The sequence below is a fragment of the Diadema antillarum genome, unplaced genomic scaffold (genome assembly GCF_040938485.1).
Source record: "Diadema antillarum isolate AM-2024a unplaced genomic scaffold, OU_Dant_1.0 seq00000932_RagTag, whole genome shotgun sequence".
Lineage (NCBI taxonomy): Eukaryota > Metazoa > Echinodermata > Echinoidea > Diadematoida > Diadematidae > Diadema > Diadema antillarum.
In genome coordinates, this window is record NW_027271783.1 from 52,899 (window position 1) to 65,866 (window position 12,968).

The 12,968-nt window shown below is 39.7% G+C and overlaps 1 protein-coding gene across 1 annotated transcript in view; it reads right to left on the reverse strand.

Moving 5' to 3' along the window:
* Positions 1 to 4,294: 4,294 nt before the first annotated feature.
* Positions 4,295 to 12,968, reverse strand: part of LOC139741539 (CMP-N-acetylneuraminate-poly-alpha-2,8-sialyltransferase-like) — a 51,656-nt gene continuing 42,982 nt past the window's right edge. The window contains exons 4-8 of the mRNA XM_071652118.1: positions 9,828 to 9,993; positions 9,156 to 9,268; positions 7,622 to 7,711; positions 6,457 to 6,692; positions 4,295 to 5,307 (exon numbers count right to left, since the gene is read on the reverse strand). Coding sequence (XP_071508219.1) covers positions 5,072 to 5,307; positions 6,457 to 6,692; positions 7,622 to 7,711; positions 9,156 to 9,268; positions 9,828 to 9,993 — 841 coding nt within the window. The 3' untranslated portion in view covers positions 4,295 to 5,071. The remainder of the gene's footprint in view (positions 5,308 to 6,456; positions 6,693 to 7,621; positions 7,712 to 9,155; positions 9,269 to 9,827; positions 9,994 to 12,968) is intronic.

Below are 12,968 nucleotides of genomic sequence, written 5' to 3' on the forward strand. Positions count from 1 at the left end.
GTACAGAACCACACGGGCAATCTCCGCATTCAGTACTACCACTTGCGAATGTGTGTATCTCAGATATAAAATTAAGAATGAAAATTTCATCTGATTGACAAGGTGTCTTATATCGACGTAACTAAGCACCGAATTAATCAGTGTCTCAAAGTAACCACGATTAATTTAAAAAAAAAAAAAAATCATGGGCATACATTCTCGGGCAGGATTCGAACCTACGACCTCCTGATCGTTGGACAGACGTCTCGATTAATTCAGTGCTTATTTACGTCGATGTACGGTTTTTTGTCAACCAGTTGCAATAAAAAAAAAAAAACTCGACGCAAGAATTTCATTACTCTGAAAATTACAGCTGCACACATGTTAACCTCTCTGGCCGAAAGTCATGCCTTGCCAAGCCAGCTATCATAATCATTACAACGATGCGACGGATATGTACGTACATAATTGCCGTTGGGATCACGAGTAGTAACACTATCACTGTAAATGGTAATGAGCAAAATAAGGCTACTCTGCCCGTTTTCAAGTACAATACATGTATCAGCTTGGATTTTACGAAAAATCGTTCACGTATAGCCAAACATCCATGTTCTACAGCAAGTGATAATGACACGACGAACTTATCCTGACTCTACTATAGTATGAAACTACGGGCCCTGTTTTCCGGTCTATTTCGAAGACATAATAACGTTATCTGCCCACCCTGGATGGGGTGTGTGTAGTTAGTACACTGATATACCGAAATACCCTGGATGAGAAGGTTACAACAGTTCGCGATGTCAAAGAACTGGTTGAATATAAAGAAAATGTGAAGAGAGATTTCCAAGTATACATTGTTACTTAATTTTTCTAGAGTGAATGAAAGAGCATTTCACCCAGCCCCTTAAATCGGGGGAATGATATCACCCTTAACCCTATTGTTACGTCAATAACACGTCAAGGCATTGTGTACGTTTCACTAGACCCCCCCCCCCCCCCTCAAAAAAAAATATGGAATTCTCTTCTTTTTTTTTTCAATTTTGATATTGTGACAACACACACTATAGTAGCCTTCCCATCCGACTATGACGGCACAGGAAAATAATGCACAACTTTCGAACGGCTTGTCCAAATGTCCTCAAACTTTACTGATGTACTGCAAACTTTTTTTTTATCATTTTCGTTTTATTTTGCACGCACTAAATTCACATACAATAGGGGTGAATTCCATTTAATCAATATCAACGAGATTACTACGTGAGAAGACGTCGTCAACCTAATTCGTCACGACCTGTGTCTTTGCAACGCCATTTCGCTTGTGTGACATGCACATGCATTCATACCAAAATACACTAAAACTGTTACGTAACATCCGTATACTCATATAACAAGCGCAAAACCCACGGACGCCACGAATATGTACACAATTGGATATATGAATACATAAAAACGGACATGAATTATGTACATGTCACAGAGACATATGCATACACACATAATCAAAGAAAGAAAAAAAAAGAAGAAGAAACGATTCAACTCGTGGAAACGAAGCAATAGTAGTCCTTAGCCTACCTGGACGGTTCATACTCTCTAGGAAAGAGTAATCATTAATTTGCCAAAATGGGTTAATTTTTCACCATAGCAGTTAAAGGAAAAATATAAGAAAATACCAAAGGCCTGCATAATTAGGCGGTATCCAAGCATAGTCAACACTGGTGTATTTGTCAAGGGACGAATTAACCTCTCTACGCTAATACTCGGAGAAAAGTTCAAGGTCTTCATATCATTGTCTGGAATCTTATTGAAAGCACCAGCTGCAAAGGAGGGGAAAAAAAACAGTCCTCAAACATAAACATTGCTTTTCCCCTAAAGTTGTCAACCCTGTTTAGTCACTTTTTGTTACTTTTCCCCCTCCCGGTAACCCATACTTTGGGAGGAGCCAGAAATGATACGAAAATATGATTCACTGTGAAAAGTGTCCTAAAAATCCCGACAGCTCTAGATAAGGCTCCTACAAAATAAGAAAAATATACATACAGGGGCCTGTAAATGAATGAATAAATAAATAAAAAGATGAACACACACATGAATAATAAAAACATAAATAAATACAAAGATAAATAGAACACTTCATATCACAAGCAAGAACTACTAAGAATGTCCGATACTTATTATTCATAAGTTTCATTTTTTTTTCAACCTTATCAAGTGATATTTCATCAATGGAGATATCATTCATTCACCTAAATGCAGAAACTGAGATTTGGCTTGAGAATTAGCGCACTTAATTATGATGATGTTCATGGTAATAACAACCAAATATCACATATAAAAATATGTTCTGTCTACTTCTCCGCCAATAAATCATCGAAGTCATGATGTGCACTACCAAAACGGGCAATATAATTCGAGACAAATAAGAATAATTTAAAATGAAAAAAAAAACCCACCAAACACAAGCCCAAGAAATGTAAACATTATTATATTTTGCAACACAAGTTACTTTTAACAATATGCAACATCCAAAGAAGCATAACATGACGTGATTGACAGATAGGGTTGGGGAAAGGGGGGGGGGGGTGAATAACTAACCCATGGCGAACACACGGCAGACAAATAGACAACCATTATAACTTAAGATTGCACTTTTCGCTGACATAAACACAAGACCTAGGCGACTGCCGCTGAACACGTCAATGAATATACATCATACTACAGACACGCATAATTATATTACTTAGTATAAGAGGCGCGCTGTTAATTCATAAAACAGTGTAAAGAACAACTTCAGTTTCTTGGTGATTAGATTCCTTATTGCGCTAGCCAGCCTTCCTCTCCACTATTCTGCACACTCTTTTTTTGTTGTTGCTAACAACAACAAACAAACATAAACAAACAAACAAAAAACAGACAAAACAAAAATAAACCGCGGGTACCCGTGTTCGCTTCAGCCGACAGGGGCGGGGCAATTCTGGTTGTTTTAGCCAAAGTTGGGCACACAATACAGTATCGTGCCGTATAGCTGCACTGCGATTTGAACCCGCAACCTGTCGAAGTGGTGCATTACGTATCTACACATCTTCACCACACAGCACCTGTGTTTAATGGATGGTCAATGCAAAATGGGAAAGCAAAAAGAAAGAAACAAAAAAAAAAACAGAAATACATGCAAAGGCACACTATAGGGCATTACAAATAATCTGAATGCAATATCAAACTTCATGTGCTTACCACATAGTAGTTTTAGCATCAGTTCGATAAATGAGGGTGTGCTGAATATAACGTTAGGCGGTGCCTCTTTGGTGGTGAAGTCAGAATCCAGTAAAACATGTAACATACTTCTGCTGACCGTCAACAACATCAACACTAACAAAAACATCTTACAAAACGCCACTTAAAAGACAATTTTAATTAATATAAAAATCAAAATTGAAAAAAAAAGAACAACATCAAACCAAACATAGCCGCGGCATCTGTTAAAAACGTTTAGTTCAGATTCCGAAGGCTTTGTTAGGATGAGGTGTCTTTATTCTGGCTGTCAATTATGAAAACATTTCCACACGGGAGCAGAATTTTATTTGTCACTTATTGCCATTTCTCCCCATAAAGAAGATTGTCTGTAAGCAGGATAATTCTTACTTCGATCATGCTACGACTCCTACCACCTACCCAAAATTCTTATCCATTTTGTTTTGACCAGTCCCTTTCTAAAAGAAAAAAAAAATGAGAGCGGGGAAATAAAATTCAGACAAAATTCTGAGACAAGCAAGCAAAGAAAATATGAATATATGTCCGGAAAAAAAAGAAAAAAAAAAGGTTTTGTATCCAATATTATCTGGAATCGTATTCATATTATTTAGACTGTTTGTAGCTGCCTGTCAAATTGCGTTAGATAAATAAATAAATAATAATAGAGGTACATGTATTTATAATTACCATGTATTTGTCTTTATGTATCATACGTGACATTTATTTTGAACCAATGTAAAGTGAATAAAATTTCTTTGTGAAAAAAAAAAAAGTCAGACATCTTGTTTCGAAGAAAGTTTCGAAGAAAATGACGTACGGCAATAACAGGTTTGGAATGCAGTCGAGAGGCTTGGAATGCACTGAAGACAAATCGGTGGACTGACTTGGGACTAAAACGGCAAAGGATCCGCTGTATCTGCCGATTGGCTGGATCCACACGCTCCATCCTCACCAAGCTTCGAACTCTTCCTAATGAAAGTGAAGTTAGGTTTATGTCAAAGACCACGCCCCCTCCAATGACCACACCCCCTCCAATGACCATGCCCCCTCTAATGACTACACCACCTGTAATGACCACACCCCCTGCCAGCAGTCCACAATACAAAAACAAAACGACAACAACAACTAACACACAGGCAGATGATACCTTTATAGTAACTAATATAACGTCAATCAGAGCCAGCGCTTACCTACATATGTGAAACCTAACGGGGACGGACAGTGTTGTGTGTTCAAGTGTTACGTGCTACCCTTCATTTCTTGGCCCAATTCTACATTCCCTAGACATCGGGCATGACGGCTCATCAGGCTAACAAACACTCGTCACCCTCCCACTATCCACCCGACTGTCCTGGCCGACGACGACGTTATCTACAACATCGCAATCGTCGTATCAAAGGCTGCTCGGGCCACGCGAACAATGCGTGACAACACAGCCTTCGGTCAGGCACAAAATAACACACACTTAATAAGTTTCAAGAGACAAATCTTCACAAAATACGATCAGCAGGTTCAAATAACGATATCTTAAAATACAGAATCTGCTGTACAAAGTCCAGTACATTGGTTTAAGTACTATTCAAGGCTGCTCGGAGAAATTCCAGGACAGTTTTTCAAGGCTTTGTCAAACCCGGTCACGTGTGTCTCTCACTTTTCTAGACCACGACGATGACATCGATAACGTGATCTGGATGACGCTTACAGCATCTGAATGACGACGATTATGACAACGAAGTCTTTGATGGCATCTGGAAAACAGCGATGCGCCGGGGACGTTCAGAAGACATCGATGACGGTTGCCGGCGACTATCAAGGCGATGGCGATGTCGACGATGCTAGAAGGTCAGTGACCCGGCTTGCAGACGCCCGTGTGGAGGTTGACCACGCCGTGCATGTGCATCTGGAGGATGATGCGGAACTCGGTGTCGGCGTTGTGGTGGTTGGTGAACGGTACCTTGTCGAAGTAGTGGTAGGGCACCTCAGTGAACGCGTCGCCGCGCATCTCGACGGGGAACGGCCAGAAGCCGTACAGGTGAATCTCTTCGCACATTGTGGCAGCGACGCCGACGAGGTACAGGCCTGAGCGCGTGAGTTAGAAGAGAGAAATAAAATGAATAGTTCTGGTAAACATCAAGGCCCTGTTGCATAAAACCCTTACCGCTGGACTTACCGCTCCTTTCTAGCGGTAAGTCTTCAAATTAGCGGTAAATTTTATAATCCTTGATGCTGATTGGCTGTGACGCCTAATTTTGACGGTAGTTACCATTGAAATTCAATGGTAATTTTATGCAACGGGCCCCAAGACTTAAAAATATTTTATTTGTCAGCATCTTAATTCTGAGCAAAGGGAGATATCTTGATATACAGATAAAATATACGATGAATTATATTTGGAATACTAAATAAGAAAGAATTTAAAACTGGAACTATTACTGCTTCTACAACTATTAGAATACGATTTTTCTTTTCAACTATTTAATGTTTGCAATACTTTTAATCCAGAGATAACATTAAACTATCTCGAAAACTAGATATCAAAATTGAAAAAAAAAAAACCCACAAAAACTTCTTTCTATCACACCGATTGTCCACACCCATTTATTGCTTAAACTGACTTTAATAGAACAATACCAGAGAAGCACAATTCAATATGATCGGTGCCTCCAAAAGTACTTTTCACTTCGGGGCTGCACCCCTCAGTCAATAGTACTATTTTGGAGTCACCCCTGCCCATAGTTTTAACCAGAAACTCTCAGGGCAAAATATATTTGTATAGTATCATACTACTACCACTACTACTACTACAACTACTACTACTTTCTACAAGTACTACTACTACTTCTACTACTTCAACTACTACTACTTTCTACTACTACTTTCTACAACTACTACTACTACTACTTCATGTATTACTACTGCTACTACTACTTCTTCTTCTTCTTCTGCAAGCGGCGATAATTATAATGGCCCCTCTGCCATACAATATGACTTGAACATGTGGCGTGCCAGCGTGCGAATTCCCACTTCACGTCATAGAGTCGCATACTAGTAAATCATCAGAGTAATGGTATTCGCATAAACAAAGATAAAGTATTAAATAAAATTAAAAGATTTAAATATATTAGCTACTACATGAAAGTCTTCACAATACAAACATACACAATACTACAAACAAACTAATTACTGATAATTATTACTGAACTACTAAACTACAAATGTAAAGCTAACCAGTGGAAGGTCTCTTCCTGAGGCCACGCCGCTTCCAGAACGCCCACATGCTGGTATAGTGGCGAGGGTGACCGATGACCAGCTGTGATGAGATGCGGGTCTGGTAACTAATGGCCTGGCGGCAGGGGTCCACCAGCTTCCGGGAGCCGAAGCACGGGTACCACACCACGCTGTTGTACTGCTGCATGAACTGGACGTACGACTCTACGCTGCTGTCGTTGGAGAGACCGCCGAAGCTTCGGGGTGGAAGAAGAAGACGAAGGAGAAGAAAGAGGAGAAGAAGAAGGAAAGAAAGACACGAATAAAGTGAGACGTGGGATTGCTAGGAAGTCAATATACTCCAGACGCCAAGTTGCATTCACATCCCATCCAACTTCAAGCCTTTAATTGTATTACAAACAAATTAACAAACACACATACAAACAAACAGATTGACATACATGGCAACCCTCTGAGCGAGGGCAAATTTCACGCCATTTACCTCTCCATATATATGCAACAGGCAAACTGCCTCTACAGACATGGTCAAAACTGTTATTGACATGGCATTTTTTAAGCGGGCTAGCTTGGTCATTGTAGGCTTATTTGTACAGATCAGATTAATATCAACGTACCACCGTAATGAACGCACAAAAATGACTTTGCACTGGTGGCTGAAAGCTCTTTGATTATTGAGCAAATGTCAGTAAAAGTGCCAAAATATCGGAATAGGAATGTTTCTCCATTATTACTTATCCATCACAAGTGAAGGATGTATCCACTCAAATTTTAAACAGGATAATGTAAAGCGAAAGAGACGCGTAGTAGAGTAGTACTTCAATTGGCATGTACACAAATTCACCGAGCAGAGTGCGCAGATTACTTTTATAACAACAATACCAATGAAGACATATGAATCTGTTTTGCAGGAGAGGAAATGGCAGAGTATGAGCTACTGTACGAGCTGAAATTTTCACGTACAGATATTTTCGCGAATTGGGAAAATGATTGGCAAACGGTGATTGTACCTGAGATCCTCAATCTCCCTTGCCTACCAAACTGAAGGCTACTTTATTGGTGGTGGTAATATACAGGCAAATGGCAGTTTTACACAGAGAGAATGAAAGAAGAGAGAGGTGGGAGGTGGGGGGGGGGGGGGGGGTAGGGAGATGAAGAAGTCACTTACTGTTTGTATAGGATGCTGGGGTTGAACGTGATGAAATCCGTTTTGCTCCCCGCGTCGTTGCGGTAGTTTTCCACCGGCGCTGCGTTGCATCTGTTACAACGACAACCCAAAATGTCATCCACACAGCATGAACAGTATGTAGGTGGGGCCTATCGCACACGGCTTGCTATTAGGTTTAGCTACCAGCAATATATTATACATAATATACAGGCACACAAGTACATCATTTTTACATCTGTATTTATTTTTGTATCTATCATATTTCAATACATATATAACATATATGTATGTATGTATCTCTCTCTCTCTCTCTCTCTCTCTCTATATATATATATATATATTATATATATATATATATATATATATATACATATATTATGTAGTGAAAGAAATTAGACTTGATATATGTGTGTGTGTGTGTGTGTGTGTGTGTAGATGAGAAATGTAACTATATATTTATATATTATATATTTATCAACGTGTACGTATGTAGTGTACTGCAATCAGATAATACACACACACACACACACACACACACACACACACACACACACACACACACACACACACACATACACACAATGATGGATGTCCATGACCACCACTTATTGTATTATGAGAGATAAAGATAGAGATGACTCTCCATTACAGCCCAGCCATGCTCAGCCATGCTGATTGAGCAATAAAACTTGGCGTGAGCTGTTCCGATACCAAGGGTTGTCCCTGTGTAGATACTATAGAAACACTCACTGCTAGGTCAGGTGAGTTCGATCAGAGCTTGAAATCTACTGTCTGGGCAATCGACTCTACCGGAAACGCCAGCCTTCCTTTCAGGCACTAAGGTTCAAAGTATTGTGACAGGCTTTCATAGTCTTCGATACATAACCTTTACCAAGGATACCTCCTTGCTTTTCCCAATCTTTCACATGACTTCATGCACAAATCTTCAATCCCTGGATCTTGGGTGCACTACGAGCCCACCCTAGCATCTCAATCACTTCAAACTTCAAACTTGAAACTGTACATGACCGTGTATGTTTTGTTGTGTGAAATAGATTGTTTTTGTTGTAGTTAAGTAAGACGATAGTTGGTTAAAACTGTTAAATTTATTTCTTTGTGAATGCAATGAAACCCCAATATCAAGCTCAGCTTACTGGGGATCCTCCTGTATGGCACCTAGATTTTTTTTTTCTTTTATTATATCTCCGTTCTCTGTCGCAATGATTCGCTTACCTTTCATGTGCAAAATCAGCCATGAATTATGATGAACCATGTGTATATTTCTGAAAGTGATCATAACTGATGATTTGTACCATGCAGAAACAATAAAATGAAACCTCGGCAAAGTCCCTCTGAAGGCCAAGTCCAGTTCATTCTACATTTACAATCCTTCAGTTCCCTTCTCAAATAGGCACATCTGCGCGTAATTTGGGATGTGATACCAGAAAAAGAATCAATATAGTGGCCGGTGTCAGAACCTAGCCCAGAACTATGGTAGGCCAAGTGTGCAACCGACATCCGGACCTCAACCTACCTGAACACAAAGTCGAAATTATCGATCTCTTGGCCGCACCCGGTGTTGTTCAGCGACCCGCTGTTTCCTATGACGGCGCACTTCTTGTACTTCCGCCCGGCCAACGGCGATGCCTGTGAAAGATGGACAGGTACTAGTAACTATCAATTGGAGAGTGCATCGGCAATCCAAAGAAAGTTACATCATTCTCAGATTTATTCCGTTGACATCGTCTTGTAAGAGTTGCCGACGGGCATTCCCCTCCCGAAGTCCTCATAAAACATGAACAATTTTTAGATCGTAGAATATATAATAATCATTACATAGTTGCGTCACACCTTCAATGATAGTATTGATAAAGTATCCCATACAGACGACTCCCGTTATAACAAAATCCTCTTGCTATTGGGGAGGAGCATCGAGAGATAAACGGCCTTTGCTTCTTCCTCCAGACGGTATATTGCAATTGATTGTAATGTTTTTGTGTTGTTTATTCCTTTTTACTCGAGTTGTGCAAGTTGTGGAAATAAATGAAATGAAGTGAAATAAAATGAAATCACTATCATTATATCAAAATCACTACTAATAGAAAATCGTCATCGTCGTCATCATCGTGGTTTTCATTATCATCATTATACAACGGTGAATATACTATAGAAGATGACACACACACATGGATTATGATTTTCCAACCTTTGGCAACGTTGCCAAGAACTCCTCTTCGACGGTGAAGGCCTTGAGTTGCCAGAAGGACTTGGCGACCACGTAGCACGGGATCTCCTCGCCCAGCTTCACGTTGTCCTGCGTTATGATGAGGTGGTGGTCGGTGGTGACGTTGGACTCCGTGTTCAGCTCGTACCTGACGATCACGGGAACGCGAAGAAGAAGAAAAAAACATACACACCGTGAAATGTGTGTATCGATCGTAGAAAAAGCAGGTGCGCGGTGTGGTGCTGGTAAGTTAATGAGCATGATTCATTTGTAAAGTATGTCCTTAAAAATATACAACGGGTTTCCGCATTGATAACTTTTAATGTGATTAAACTTTATGAATGTTATTGCAGTTTGCACGGTCTAAAAATATAACATCTTACCTATATTTTGCAGAAAACTCTATTCAGTTTGGTTAAGTAGTCACAGAGAAATGTGGATCTTTGTAAAGCATGTCATGGGTCTGCTTCTCCCAAATTCAGCGCTCGGATGCTCTTGGAACTGCATAGTAATGTGTGAACACAATGGACAGAACTTGGACGGAAGGGATTCGTGACATGCTCTACAAAGATCGTCATTTCTCTTTGACCACTGAAGCAAATCGAATGTGGTTTTCTGTAAGATGTGGGCAATGAGTTATAGTTTCATACCCTGATATTGTATTTCGATTGATTCACTATTTTTGAAGTTATCGTTGCGGAGGGTACCGTGGTATTCTTTCTTTTCTTTTTTTTTTCTTTTTTTTTTGGGGGGGGGGGGGACATACGGTACAGGGGCGCCATGCAGACAGAAGATTTGGAGATACATTGTACTGGTAAAGCGATTGCGGGGTTAAGTTATCTTATTCACACACACACACACACACACACACACATGCACACACACACAGTACACACACACACATGAATATCAGACAGAGCCATTTGAAACAAACATGGGGAGGTGTGGGGACGAGAAGAAACGGCTGTACTCTAAAGCAATTTAAGACATGAAATCACACCTGTTGCTGAAATCAGGCGATTTCCCTTTGATAGCCCAAGTCATACTGATAGATCCCCCCCCCCTCAACAAAAAAGAAAGAAAGAAAGAAAGAAGAAAATTCTAAGGAGAGCACCAGATAAGACACTCTCGATAGGTTAACCATCACCGTGTCGAGGTCAGACATTCGCTACGGGACATATTACACTTGACTGAAGGGAATGTTTCCCCTAACATTGATGTACACTACAATTTGCTGAATGGTAGCGGAAAGATTTGTGAAAAAATAAAGAAACCAACAAAAAAAAAAAAATGGGAGTGAAAAGGCAGGAAATCCGGACAATCCTTTTTTCAGGTATTGGAATCTCCTGATCATGTGAATCTTACTCATCAAGGGGAAAAAAAAACCCACACTAAACACTAAAACACAAAACGACACAAAATAACACAAAGCAAAGCAAAGAAAGAATGAGAGAGAATAGAAGCAGCAAAAGGTTCATTCAGATACTGGCGATCATTCTGATCTATACGTATACTGGAATGAATTTCATTTTGCGCAGTGCTTATGGCTGTATTTACAGGAGTTTGATTTTGCGATTCGTTCTTTGTGAAGAAAAATCCACTGGAGAGCCACCATTTAAACAGGTTGATGGGTGAGAAACGTCCCCACGTTGAAAACATGATACAGCGGACTTCCATTATAACGAAGTCCTCGGGACCAGCAGTTCTCTTTCCCTATATCGAAATTTCGTTATAACACTAGAACAAAAAACAATAAAAATAGAGCGGATAATGTTGCCATCTGACTTTTTACTTCATCGTAACCGGAGCCGGAATCGTTATAACCGTGTTCGTGTATTTTGCACTGCACTGGACCTTTTTACTGTTATTCGTAGCAAATTTGATAGATTGTTAGTTATCGTGAAAATACATTGGTATGCATAAACGTAACGAGATACATACACGCATGAAGAGCAAATGATAACATACGGGATCGCGGCCATGATAGATTATGATGCTAGATAAAGCATACTAGTACATACAATTTTAAGTGCCAACGCTCGCTTGAAAAACAAAAAACAAAAACAAAAAAAAACCTGCTGCAACAACTTAATATATCTAGCCGAAGAAACATACGTCAAATACGCAGGTGCTGCGAATAGACTGCCACGAGAAATCCTCATGGCCATTGAGAAGTGTAGGAAATTGTCAATGGAAGTAGCCATTCAGTAGGTCATAAAATCGTCCTCACAGAATCCCCGACATGTCGAAAGCAGCGCTGTCCAATTTGTTTACAAAATAATCACGCTCTTAGGCACAATAATAGCGAACGCCCGGGATTAATCGCTTGCGCGGCACTGCAGCCTCACCTGCGCGTTTAAAACTCTGCCATCTGTCTTCAATGCATTGAATGAGGCGGATTTGTACTGTTACCATGGATACGACCCTACCACAAACCAGCATCATTGATGGTGACGTCTTCAGTACGCGCGCCGGGTGGTGCCTACACTAAACGATGGGGAAGCTCCGAGTCGACTGGCTGACTGGATACTGAAACTCGCTGACGAAAGGTTTCTCGCTTTTATGACGAAGCAGCTGCTCCACAACCAAGGGCAATTCCACACCGTATTCGGAATCGCTCTTTAGGTCTCACATCGGTAAATACATACTATGATCAAATGGACCAGACCGAGCCACATCACTTTGTTGTAAAGATATTATTTCTCCTACTACTATTATCATTAATTATGATGATGATGACAATGATAACGATAATAATTATTTTTTTATTATCATTATTATTATTATTACTATAATAATGATGATGATAATAATAATAATAATAATAACAATTATTATTATTATTATTATTATCATTATTATTATCATTATTATTATTATTATTATTATTATTATTATTATCATTATTTTAACAAAATCCGACTCGCTCCCCCCCAAAAAAAAAACAAACAAACAAAAAACTAGAAATGTCGCTACGGCGATATGCCTCCGCAATAATGCATGGTTCTCCTAATAGGTCTATAGTACAATGTCTTGACAATGTGTGATGACAGTTTCACACAATTGGCAAAATATTAAAACGACAGGTTTGCCACAAATGTGCTGAATGTTCATTTTCCTAGA